Source organism: Cygnus olor, chromosome 6 (genome assembly GCF_009769625.2).
Source record: "Cygnus olor isolate bCygOlo1 chromosome 6, bCygOlo1.pri.v2, whole genome shotgun sequence".
NCBI lineage: Eukaryota > Metazoa > Chordata > Aves > Anseriformes > Anatidae > Cygnus > Cygnus olor.
In genome coordinates, this window is record NC_049174.1 from 25751021 (window position 1) to 25764211 (window position 13191).

A 13191-nucleotide genomic window follows, 5' to 3' on the forward strand; every position below is an offset into this window, starting at 1 on the left:
ACTGCAGGGAAAAATTGCTCTCCTGGGCCATGAACTTAAGTGCCGTGAAGAGAAATAAATATTGTAACTTCTCAGAGCACCTTCCTCTGTTTGCAAGTCAGAGGTGAAGCAGCAGCCAATTCCAGCTATTCTGTGACAGTGCTAGACAATGTCTCATTTAGAGAAAAACCCAAACAAATCCTGCTGTTACTCATTCACAAGTTCTAGAGAGAACTATCAGTAATTGATACCATTTACCCATGGCAGATCCCAACAAGGATGTACCTATCTGATAACCCTTATCCAAGAAATATTCCCAAAGCTTCATTTGGGTTACTAACATGAGATGTACTGCTCCTCCAGAGGAGGAAGATGGTGACGATCACAAATGAGGATAAGTTATGAGAGATCTCAGCAAGCACATTTGCGATCCCTACCTCCTGTCCCAAGCCAGACTTGCTAATCTAATAAAGACCTAAAGATTGTGTGCCTGGAATGCAGCAGTGTCCTCAGCAACTTCACGTAATTTGGGAGCAATCCTTCAGTTTTCACTCAGGAAGATTTCCATCAGATTTGCTGGGAATTCTGGTTGAGGCCGGACTGCAGACTAGTGCCTGCAGTCACGGCACGGGTCCCCCTCCAGCAGTGTCCTGTTGTACTGCTCGGCTCTGGATAACATTTCTGTCTCGATGCAGAGGTGCTGAGGGCTGTAATTAAGACCACACATTACAGTGCCCAAGACAGACACAGAAACTTCTATCAAAAGCATCTAAGGTTCAGGAGAGCAGCGAGCAATTCACAACAAATCAGGAAAACACTCAACAAGGCTTAAAACAAGATGTTCAGTCTTCTCCCCTGACGGTACAGAGAGTCTAGATTTGGCAGCACTGCCAAATATTTTGAATTACTCACTGCTTTCTGAAACAGAGGAAGAATAGGCTATCGTCTGAACGCTGCCTCAGGTGCTCCTCCACCTTAAAATAGTCTGGACAGTGAAAGGATTAGAAGTCTCTGTCACTCGGGACAGTGCCTGAACTGTGCAATTTTAATCCTAATATAGCTACAGTAAATTGCAGAAGTAGAGCTCTGAAGAGCCATCCGAGCTTGCAATTCTGCCATGACAATGCAAGTACAATCAAATTCTTGGCAAGCAATCCTAGTTTTTCAGAAAACAATAGGTAGCAACAGCTACTGGATACTGAAACTATTCCAGGCACTAAAACATAGTAAAAAGGAGTTGGACATTTAATTCCATCCATCTGAAAAACGATGAAAGGATGATGCCAGTGGTTCTGAACGTGATTGATAGATCGATTAAGTTCTCTCTATGTAGGTTAGCTCCATTGTCTACAAAGAACCTGTTCTGATGGGGAAAAAAAGATCATTTAGTCACTGATATAGGCAATGAGCTAAGTCAATCTTCTGCTACTTACTACAGTAAATACATCTGAAAACATAAAAGCAAGCTGTTTCATGGCATCTGCTTTATTTTGCTGCACAAATACACTCCTGAGCTGAAGGTATTAGTGGCATGTTCTCTCTGAAAAACGAGAAGACAATGAATGGATACATGTCGGAAAGGTAGCGCTCAGATCAGGTTTTATTTGAGTGAGTTTACAGTGTCTGTATCACTCAAGAGTGGCAGAGGAGAGCCCCACGTAGGAGCAAAGGGCGTTTGATTCAAACTTCTATCGACGAAGAACTCTGCACACCAACCTCCTCTAACATGTGCACGCACTCCATATTATAAAATAGCTACAGTAGGAAATCATTCACCCCCTGAAAAAAATAAACCATGTCACAGACAGCCTATGTATGCATTTTTGTTCATGGCAGTGACTGGTTTAGTTACAAACAGTGGCATACCACCACCATCCAGAGACAATTATTTAACATAAACCTATGTAAACACATACCCTTATATAACTTATATATATTATTATATATATATATATATAAGCTTTATTTGTGTATACATAGATATAAATACGCACACACACACACACACACCCCTAAGAAAGCATAGAACACACACATGGGGAATACTGTAAATAATGCTGAACTGAAACCCAAGCAGATAATTAAGAAATTATTAGCAGGTTTAAAATTGAGTTAAAAAACTATTCAAAGTGTCTTCAATATTTATGTTCAAGTAAGGGCCAGAACGACCACAAATCACTACTGATAAAAAGAGCTGGCATTATATTTCCCATATTATGCCAAAACCCATGAGTTATTTTTCATTGTCAAACTCATTGTCATTTCGCCATCAGGGCACCCCAACAAACTATAAACATTTTTTTTTTAGGAAACCGTGATTTTTAAAGACTTGGGTTAACAAAGAGTATTGCTTAGGCACCCTCAGTTATAAACTAATCCTAAAAACCATGCACACCTTAGGGTATCAGAAGAGAACGACCAGGACTTGAACATCCACACCAACAGTATTTAGCGGCATGAACAGGTTTTCACAGTAAATAGAAAACAAAAGGTAGTATTGGAGACAGGGGATGGAAAGGTGAGACAGCGGTGGCCTTTAGAACAGCAACACTTACCAAGAGTGACTCTACAGTGAACTTCTGAGATACTACAGATGCTATGCATTGAGGATATACAGAGCTGTGGCAGTATTTCAGAGGCAACTGCTGGTTGCAGTTGCAGCTACGTTTCAGTGGCAGCTACGGCTATCGTTCAGCATACATGTGCTCCAGGGTGATAAACAAACCTCTAACAACATCGCAAGGATTGACTGGGATTTTAGTATGGCTAAAAACCCTGGTACCAGTGTCTTATATCAGAAATCACTTTATTAGAATGTAAATGTAGTGTACAGCACCAAATTATTTTAGCTTAACTGTTTAATGGACATTTGTTATAGAAGTGACTAGCAATTTAAAAGATTTATAAAAAAAGATTTTTCCTTTTTTTTTTCTTTCCTTTTGTTGAGATTATTCACTATACTTATTCTGATAGAAGACTTGAAGGTGACTGGTACCCCAGTGTGTACAACCTTGAGTTGGCGCACACGCACACACACAGACTCATACATCTCACTGCTACACGAACAGCCTTTTAAATAGAGAACTCCAGTTCTGACACTGGTACCTGTACATCAGATACATTCTCTTTGTGCATTTCAGGCATCTTCATCACCACTCAAGTTCCATGTTTATCTGCCCGCAATTAATGCGAATCAAGGGGGTCTTGAACATAAGAAACAACCTGTCCCTCACTCTTTAATAAAGCCATAATTAAGTCTTGTAATTTCTTTGTTTTTCCTCTGGTCAGCTGTGCAAATCCAGGAAGATGCGCAGACTGCAAAATCAACTTTCAGTCTCTTCCAACCAGTCAGCAGTCCTGCGTTATCAGACAGAGACAACGACGTCGAGGTAGAGTCTGTCATAGGATTCTCGGAAGCACAGGATGAGGAGCAGGCTGAGCAGACACGATCCTGGGAGGCACCAGTTGAACCAGGAAAACTCTGTAAAGCAGAAGACAGACTCGATGTCAGAGTTTCCAACATGCTCCGTGTTTAAAGCTACCTAAACTTGTAATACTCCAAGTTAGAAACATGGCTGGTGGGTTTGATTGAAGTTGCTGTGTTCTTAAAAACTTGCCAGCTCTGCAATCAATAGATTGTTAACATGGTCTATGAGACTCCTCCATGAACGACTTCTATATATATATAAAACCAATGCCTCCAGCTAATGTTAATGCTTCTTATTCAACCTGTCAATGGAGAATGGGGGGCGAAAAATCTATCCTTGCTAATGGAGAATAAACCACTTCTGAACACTCTACTCATTAGTTCTTTGATTTCTATGGATTGAAAACTAAAACAAATTAAAAGCATAAGAAGCAGCAGGGTTTGATTTTGAATCAAACCTGCTACATAGTCTGAAGAGGGAAAACTAATTCCTCTGACGAACCTTGTGAACAGTGCAATCAATGCAATTTAAAACTAGTTGCATGAACAGTTCTTCAGAAGACTCTTTAGCTGTTAGACAAAACATACTGTTTTTAAAAGCGCATGTTCCACGTTCAAGAAATCCTATTTTCTGATATTTGACTACAATTAAGTAGTTTTATTCAAAAACAAGTGCACCACAACCCCCTTTTTCCTTTTAATTCTGTTAATTTAATGAAGCATTACTTTTACCGGAAACTATTTTGTTTCATTTAAAAATATATATTCTTATTGTTCTTTTATTATTATTGTTTTATTTATTTTACAGAAACTAAGTTCTCCCTCAAGGTCTGAATAAATCATAATTAAGACCTCAGCACCATTACTTTCAGAAATCTAAAATTTATATTGCTAACAGAGAACACACAATTTACACTACACAATGCAAAGGGTAAGAGTCAGAAAACCTGAGAAACCAACCCCCCAAAACCAGCAGTCTTCAGCAACACCCTCTCCCCAAAAGCTTACAGATTTGGTTAGGCAGTAATCTTGTTAATAAAATGTTAATAAATTTTTTCCTAGGCTTGGAGAAGACTACATTGTTCATGGGCAAATGCTTTGCTATTTTCTATATGAAGTGATCAATACCCTTGCTTAATTGGACTAAACATATTTTAACCCATATATCCTAAAAGATTACATTTTCCTTTTGAACCCTTCACGTGTTTTGTGGCCCAGAATTTGGAGATTCATGCTAACATATTGATCACACAAAGCTAAAGGGTGATTTGTTTTTTTTTTTTTTTTTTTTTTTATTTGGAACTCCCTGTAGGAAACCACATCCAGAGATTGAGGCTTTTTGTCTCAAAACACAGCAATAGAAAATATGCTGAGGTTTCTGAAAGGTTTTCATTTCCCTTTCTTAACTGAGTCAGCTGGACCAAAATCTTCACCGCACTCTGAAGTTTCAAGGGCTTGGTTCTTTTGCAGCCTTTGCAATGTCAAAGTATGAGAAGAAAAAGAAATAGAATTAAAACTACTGAAAGATTATTTGGCTTAAAAAGCAAGACTGAGGGAACAAGATAAACTTGACTGAGTTCTGATTTACTCATAAACTTCTTAGATGCCATTAGAAGATGTATTTTAATCAAAGGGAAAACAAGTATTTAAGATCATTATCTAAATTCTAAAGGATTTTTCTTTTATCAAAGGAGCAATAGCATCCACTGGCATTGATCACCTCTAGCAATCACATAACATTTGTAGTTTTGATCATTTCTGTTACTGCATCACTGCAAATGGATCATCCTGAGCACAAACAGATGTTCCTCCTCCTTTGCAGAAATAGGGAAAAGATTCCAAGTGTATGGGTTTATCCTTACCTGTATTTACTGATACATGCTGGGGAAAGATTTACTAGAGGAAAAAAATGGCCTCAAATACCCTATTTATTAGGGAATAAATTCACTTTACCATAATTGTTTAGTCAGAGGGAAGTTAAGACAATGAAAACAGTAAGATGCATTGTATCCCAATCCTCAATTATTAAGCAGTTCAGAACACTGGACTGAAAAATGATGAAAATATCCTAGAGTATTCTGTATAATCTTTTCGGCTCAGGCAGAAATGTTGGAAATAACAGTATATGTGAAAGGAGCTCGCACCAATTAATATTAAGCATAGAAACATTTTTTAAAAAGTCAAGACTAAACATCAAACCACCAGAGGCTGGTGTGGATATTTTTTTTTTTAAACAACAATGCATTTTGATGGAACCTTGAAAAAAAGAAAAACAAGCAAACGAACAAAAAAATTCTCTCTTTTGTGTTCACAGAACATAACTAAGAATGTCATTGTTAACCTGCTTACAGTTCCTTGTCAGAAAGATGCACAAACCACTTTGAAAAGTTGCCCCACACTGTGACCTTCATAATTTCAGGCACAATTCATGCTGAAATTTGTTAGTGTCCTCTAGGTTATAAAACAAACCATCTTAAGAAGTAAATGCTTTGATATAGAAGTTCTCAATTTTTAATCCTTCCACAGCAAAAGTAAAACACTGTTTTGCAAATCTTGTGCCATGAAGCAAACATTTATTGTGACAACAAAATATAAACCCAATATCTACATCTTCAAAAACCGCTAATAAGGATCACTTCCACTTTAAAGAAAGACTGGTTCTTGTTTTGCAGCTTGGAATCACAGAACCATGCACAGAATCATGTAGGATGGAAAAGACCTATAAGATCATGAAGTCCAACCATGCACCTAGCACTACAAGTCCACTGCTATCCCACGTCCCTAAGCACCACATCCACGCATCTCTTAAACACCTCCATGAATAGCGCCTCCACCACCTCCCCCTCAGCAGCCTGTCCCAACACCTAACCACCCTCTGAGAAGAAATTCTTCCTGACACCCAACCTAAACCCCCCCCCGGTGCAACTTGAGGCCTATCACTTGTCACCTGAGAAGAGACCAACAGCCTTCTCTCTGCAACCTCCTGTGAGGTAGTTATAGACAGTGATGAGGTCCCCCTCAGCCTCCTCTTAAATAGCAAGTTTCAAGTATGAGTTCTGAGGAAGCTAATAATACTCTATAGATGAGACAGTCTGAAGAAGCTGATGCAGGTATCAAACAATACACTGTTCTGCCTCACTGGGCCACTGGATTACCTAAAGAAATATTGTCTTTGAGCAGTGGTCAAAAGAGAGGCTCTTTCTTGTCCCTAATGACATGCCCGACTCACTGAACAGAGCTGACCACAAAACAGGGCATTTCTTCTCTGACCCTCCTGGGCCATACGTTTATACCCTGAAGCATGAGATTGGATTAGCTGTGTTTTGGTTTTGAACATGCATAGATAAAAACAATACTAATGGCCATATTTTCCATTAATAATAAGCTTTTATAAAGTTTTTAAGTAAATATTTATCTATAAAATTTATAAAATTCTAAATAGTTATAAAAATATGATGATTGTGTATCTTGATGGTTTCTGGCTACAATAAATTCTAAGTGGTACATGACTACATATATCTTGCACAAAAGCATCTTGGTTTTTTTATTAGCAAGCATGTAGAAAAGAACAAAGTTACTCCTTACTACTACAAAGGGGATTAGTGTGTTTGGTTATTAACAGAAATCGTACGTGCTAATCCTCCCCTTACTGACAAGGCTACGTGTTCATGGAGAATTATATTTTCAAAGTAGCTTGTATTTCTTACCTGTATGGTAAAATGTGAGGAAAAACAAGAGCACTCCCATAAACACATTACTCAAAAAGGTGACAACTCCACAGGTAATTCCTTCTGGAACGGGGTAGACTGTTTCCACAAAGAGCTCAAAGAATATTGGTACGCTGCTGTTGAGAAATATACCCAACAAAATGCAGGATGTGTACAACGTAGCTGTAAGAGAAACAAAAACAGCTGTTAATTTCACACTGGCATTGTTTGTCCATATTTGGAGCTCCCAAGAACACTAATATTTGAGCAACTGAAAAATGCATAAACTTATTTTTATCCTCTGTTTATCATAAAGTATATAACATACCACTAGTTTCAGGCAGAAAGGAAGCATTGATTTAAAATAAATAAATACATCAGAATAACAGATTATTTTTTTTTAATTTATTTTTTAAACTGAACCTGCAAAGACAAATTCTGTGATGTGGAATTCAATTGTAGAAGCAAACAAAACAGTATTATGAATGCAAACCTTCAGCTACAGTTTGATTTCTCTCTGAAATGAACAGTAACTGTTGTCCTATACACAATTAGAGAGGGGAGCAATTAATGCTTTGAATTGGAAATGGACATGGATTAAACTTTTGGCTTAGTTCTAAAGGTCAGAACTAATTTTGCTTCCATTTTACAAATAAATACTAATGATCTACCAGATATCAAGACATTAGTATTCATCGCGGCCTGAGGCACATGTTGAATCTCTTTTGGCTTCGATAGGAAATGAAGGGCACCCAGTGCCTGGAAGGAATGGGACATATTTGATAACGCAAATTTTTCCACCAGTGTGTAACATTTTTCTTGAACAAATAATAGAAGAATACAAATGTTTCTTCAGTGCCCTTAGATATGTTGCTCTATGATTTCTGACAATGCCAAATACTTCACAGTGCCTAATATCTTAACATAGAGTCTTAATATGCCTATATTATCTACTATTAGATCTATTTCTGAAAAAGAAAGAAAACCTCAAAAGAATTTAGTACTATTTAGCACAGACTTATTTACATTTCTAAGTGCTGTCTTGGGAAGAAGATGACTTCCTGACCTGCAGCCTCTATAATCTGAGGTTACCAGTCAAGAAAACAAAGCATAAAGAAGCAATTTGGAAGGCTTGGAGTGCGGACAAGTCTGGAAGAATTTCTGAAGTTTCCATCAAAATGGCAAGAAAGTGAAGAGAATTTTTTTTTCAGAAGCAAAAGCGTTAAGTCACAGGAAAACTATTTATAACATCTCACTGCATCATGGTGCAAAATCCTTAGACAATTTTTGTCGTATGGATATATATGTTTATATAAAATAGAAAATCTTTTCTTAGTTTTATTTACTTTCTTTTGTCTTATAAAGGGGAAAACTGAAAAAGTTCTGCTTCATCTTCTGTTAAGCACTGCTAAGCCTTTTAACTGAGAAACTGTTAGGAAGCAGGAAACTTGAAAGAAGCTTAAAATTAAAAATAAAAACAATCATTTGTTAAAACATGAATTATGGGAAAGAGAAAAAAGCACTAAAAGATACAGCAGAAAGGTCTATCTATCAGATCCGTCATCTGATGTGGTTTGCTTCCAAGGCACAGATATATACTTCTTTCTCTACAGAGGATTTGACAAGAAAACAAGGACAGAAGACTCAGACAGAAAGCTGATATAGATGGCATAACTTCAGGAGGGACAGCTGGCCCCTCTTCCTTCACTCCCTTCCCCTCCCCAAAACATACCAGAATGCTTTGAGTTGTTTACGATAAAAAAGATCCAAGGTAACTTTTTACTTTTCAAATTCTTTTCTTATAAACTGCAGAGTGAAAGTCAAAGAAACTGATGCAAGGTATGTTCCAACAGTTTGCAGAGAGCAAGGAAAAAAAAACTGCTAAAGAAAAAAAAAAAACAACCACCACCCTTATTAGGAAGTTCTTCCTAATGGGTTTTTCTAGGTTAAACTGAATAACTGATTTTCTAGCTACAAGTTCTTTCGATTTTTGCTGGAAGTCCTCAGTATTTAAAGTTTCATAAACTTCTCTTTGAACCCCTGCTTACCTCAAACACAGCACATTGCTCTCACTCTCTGTAACTGCTTTCAGATGTACCCAACAAATGTGAACATTGCATTCGGCTATGTGAAATCTGTGTCGGCTTGAGAAACCAACACAAAAACAAAATGCAAGAACCTCTGAAGGCAAGCAAACACCTGCCTCTCGTTACCCTCAATTAAAGATAACCATAGGTAAATACGGAATTCTATATTAGAAGCCTCAAACAGTGGAAAACGGTGGAAATAGTCATGAAGCTGCTCACAGAGAATGAGCACCAGCAAAAGTGGAGGTGCTTACACACTGCAGTGGAGGCAAAACCCCTACAGCACGACTGAAACCTCCATCGACTGCAACAGCCGGGACAGGGGGACTGTGTGCCTCTGAACAGAGAGGATCTCTAGACATACCGTTTTCAGAAACTCAGATCTGCTCGAGCTGAAGACAGCAATATGCATCTAAGATTAACAGCAAATTATCAAGACCTCCTATTTTATCCAGTACAGTAGGTACAAAAGTTTCCATAAAACAAATAGCACCCTCCCAAACCAATTTGATAGTCTAAAAATATGCTAGCCCTATTACATTATTGCTCATCGCTCACTAAAGCATGTTAAGATGATTAAGATGACTAGTCTGTAAGCAAACAAACACAATAACCGTCCTTTAGGAACTGCATCCTTATGTCCCCTTGTCACTTCAGCCTGCTTTAGCCATGCAAGGACACCCACCAGCACACAACATGCGCTTCCACACTCCCAGGACCAATGCAGCTTTAGCATTACCTTCTATTTTCCCCCAAAGTTTATCTGCCTCACATGCACACAAAATTGCCAGCTGAGTACCAATTTAAAAGCCTCTACTGAGATCACAGATAATATGTAAAGAACAAGCTGCATGTATACACGCACACACATTTGGAAACCAGTAAGAGGAAATGTCAGTGCAAAATTATAGGTAGAATATAGTGTCCAGTAGCTGCCAAGTTTTAAGACCTAAAGGAAATGGCATGTTTTAACTGGTAAACCACAAAAAGCAGCTCTAAAAGTGAAAGATGACAGCCTAAGGGGTTCTCACTTAATGGGTACGTATTGTAGTGATGGGAAAGTGTTTTTATTCTGTGTTTCTGTAAATCATTCAGGGTCCTTCTGAGTGCTATACAAATAAGCTTATTCCATTAACGTGGTGATTAAGTCACAAATCCAATTGGTCAACTGGACAGAAAGTCAAAGGTAAGATACTCAGTTTCAGAAAAATAAGTAGGAAGAATAGGAAGAAGTCAAGTAAGAGTTCAAAAGTACTTTGCCTATTTATTTCATACACTAAGTAGCGCACCTTATTTCCACTTCAAGGGCACCAAGACACCGTCGCAGGGAGAATACCACCTATTAATGGAGACCATTTCCTTTCTACTACAGTGACCTTGCACTGAACAAACAAACAATTACCACGATTTTATACTGTAGAAGAACAGCTGCTAAAGTTACAGTAAATGTTTTTTTCAATTAAGACAATCTTGACAACAGTCATTGGAAATGAATATAAAAATTTGAAAGTGCTGACAAGAACAACCAGAAAAAAAAGATCATTTATCAAGAAGCTAATATTATGTCCTAAAGCCTATCAAGGACAACAAGCTTGCACGTGTTTCGGTAGAAGCATGTGCTGGGGAAGTATGTCATGCTGCTAATATGAAAAAGATTGTTTTTTCTTAGGAAAAGGAATTAACTGTCTGTGAAGCTCTGTGCAAAGGTGTGCACCAGAGACAGTGGCAGGTATGGACATCCATGAGTAAAGGAACTGGGCTGGGTTTCTTTAAACTACGTTGACTAATGTCATATCTTAAAGATCTGTATGTGAATTAAGCAGCTATTTCACCAAATGGCCAGCGCAAAAGGAGCAGGAAATGCAAAACACTCATCCAAAGCACAGCTGCTTTAGAGAATTGGCCTGGAGCTGCCCTGGCAGGAGGCTCAAACTCCTTTTAGCCATGTAATATTCCCGCTTGGGGTGTGATGCAGCTCGTGCTCTTTCCCCAGTGCCTATTTTCCTTCTCTTTGCCAGGAAGAAAGCAAGGAACCAAATGCACCTTGATAACATCACTGTGGATGTTACCATTAGAAGAAGCAAGGTGCTGATTTGGGACTGATGTAGCCAGAGTGGCTTAGCACTAAAAGGAGAAAAAAATTAGGCTCCATCCTGGCTTCCCACCTGCTGCAGGTCTTTAGCTCCAGGAGGGCAAATAGATGCCTGTATCCCAAAACAGACTGTTTTCTTCAGGCTACCTGCTGTGACAAGAGCTTCGTACCAAAACCAAACAAACAAATTAGGAGTTAGAACAGGGAAGAGATTTAAATGACAGGGTACACTTGTTTGTTCTCAGATGAGCTTCCAACACAGCAGACGGGGTCTCAAGTCTCTCTCAGACATTCAAACCAGCTCCCAGAGTTTCCCAGAATGTCCTGCAACGTTTACAAATTTCCTTTTAAATTACACCATCACTAATCTATAACTTCAAAGACAAATCCGAAACTAAATGAAATTAATGGAAGGACTTCCACTAATCTAAATGTTTCTTATCAGCCCATTGGCACATGCATCTTGGCTGATTTCTAATCAGACACTATGAAATATCACTATTTCATTACAGAAGTATTTTGCAGATAAATTTCCTAGAGAAATGCAGATACTCCAGAGCAATATCAAGTGCAAGGAAGCAGTACAGCATCTGCTTCCAAAGTCCTGTGCTAGAAACAATTGAATACTGTACATTTCCTAATAGTTCTCAGCCAAACTGAGACAGGACTCGTACAAATTCCATATAAATGAACAGGGAAGTAAATACCACTGAGTATGTTCTCATGGGCACAGCATATAATTTAAAGTGAAGCCTACAGAGATCTAGGGCATTTTATTATTGTTGATTATAATAGCAGCCCAAATGCCACAATGAAAGGATAACGCCTTCTGCGGATGAATGCTTTGTGGACTTCAGTATCTCCACGACTGGGCTAAACAATTCAAAATTAGTTCCTATCGAATTCCCTGAAGTCTGCTAAAGTGGAAACAAACTTCCCTGTGACTTAATTCTTGCTACTGGCCAAGGTAAGAACAGTCACTGAAGAAGTCCCCCTCAATTTTTTCATGAGAAATGTGACTGCCTCAAGGTAAGACAGCAATTTTTACTATAATTCACTTACAGGAGCAAAAAAACAGTAGAAGAAAGATGTCCCTGTACTGTGCATTTATAACATCAATATGTTTCATTGCATAAATTTCCATCCCAGCATGTGCTGATCAAATTCTTATCTCATGAGATAGTTACGAAAGTAACCAAAAATCTGATCAAATTGGATTTGTTCTATATACTTCTCAAGGGAAAAACAAGTGGAACTTGCTTTGAAAGCAGAGTATTAACTTTAGAGAACTAAAAAACAAAAAAAAACACAGAAAGTGATCCTCCAAGAAAAGAGGGGAGAAGAATACAACTAGAAATCATATTTGATGCTTCCTCTTGATGGGTATTTACAGTGGCCATATTTACAGATATTCATCCCTGAAATACTCTTCCCAAATTTGTACACTACCTCTAATGCTGTTTTTTTTTTAAATTGCTTTCAATTAAAACCCTTAGAAGAGTGCTCAAAGAAGACCAAAATTAGTTGTGGATTTACAGGAAAAGAAGCCATTAGGAAGACAAAGATCATTATTCCAGTCTTATGAGTTGGAGCACAACAGGAGGGGGGTAATACAATTTGTCCACAGCTATAAACAGGTTAACGCTGAAGCTAGGAGGAAAAAAAAAAGTCTCCACGCTTTCGGGCCACCGTTTTTATCCTCCGAGGCAGCATGCTTTATACTTACTAAGCACATCTTGTTTATAGTACAGAAATTAAACTCAAAGAACAAAACAATCAGTATTAAATAATTAACATCTCTCTTTTTCAACACTGTGCTTTGTAGATGAGGGCGGGGAGACAGATGTGTTTATAATGTTCAATCTGGTGAACCTGAAAATAAAGTTTAGACTGCTTAAC

General features: G+C 38.1%; 1 protein-coding gene across 1 annotated transcript in view; it reads right to left on the reverse strand.

Annotated features, from left to right (window-relative positions):
* Positions 1-1453: 1453 nt before the first annotated feature.
* SLC49A4 (solute carrier family 49 member 4) overlaps positions 1454-13191 on the reverse strand; it is a 62666-nt gene continuing 50928 nt past the window's right edge. The window contains exons 8-9 of the mRNA XM_040561082.1: positions 7114-7296; positions 1454-3460 (exon numbers count right to left, since the gene is read on the reverse strand). Coding sequence (XP_040417016.1) covers positions 3345-3460; positions 7114-7296 — 299 coding nt within the window. The 3' untranslated portion in view covers positions 1454-3344. The remainder of the gene's footprint in view (positions 3461-7113; positions 7297-13191) is intronic.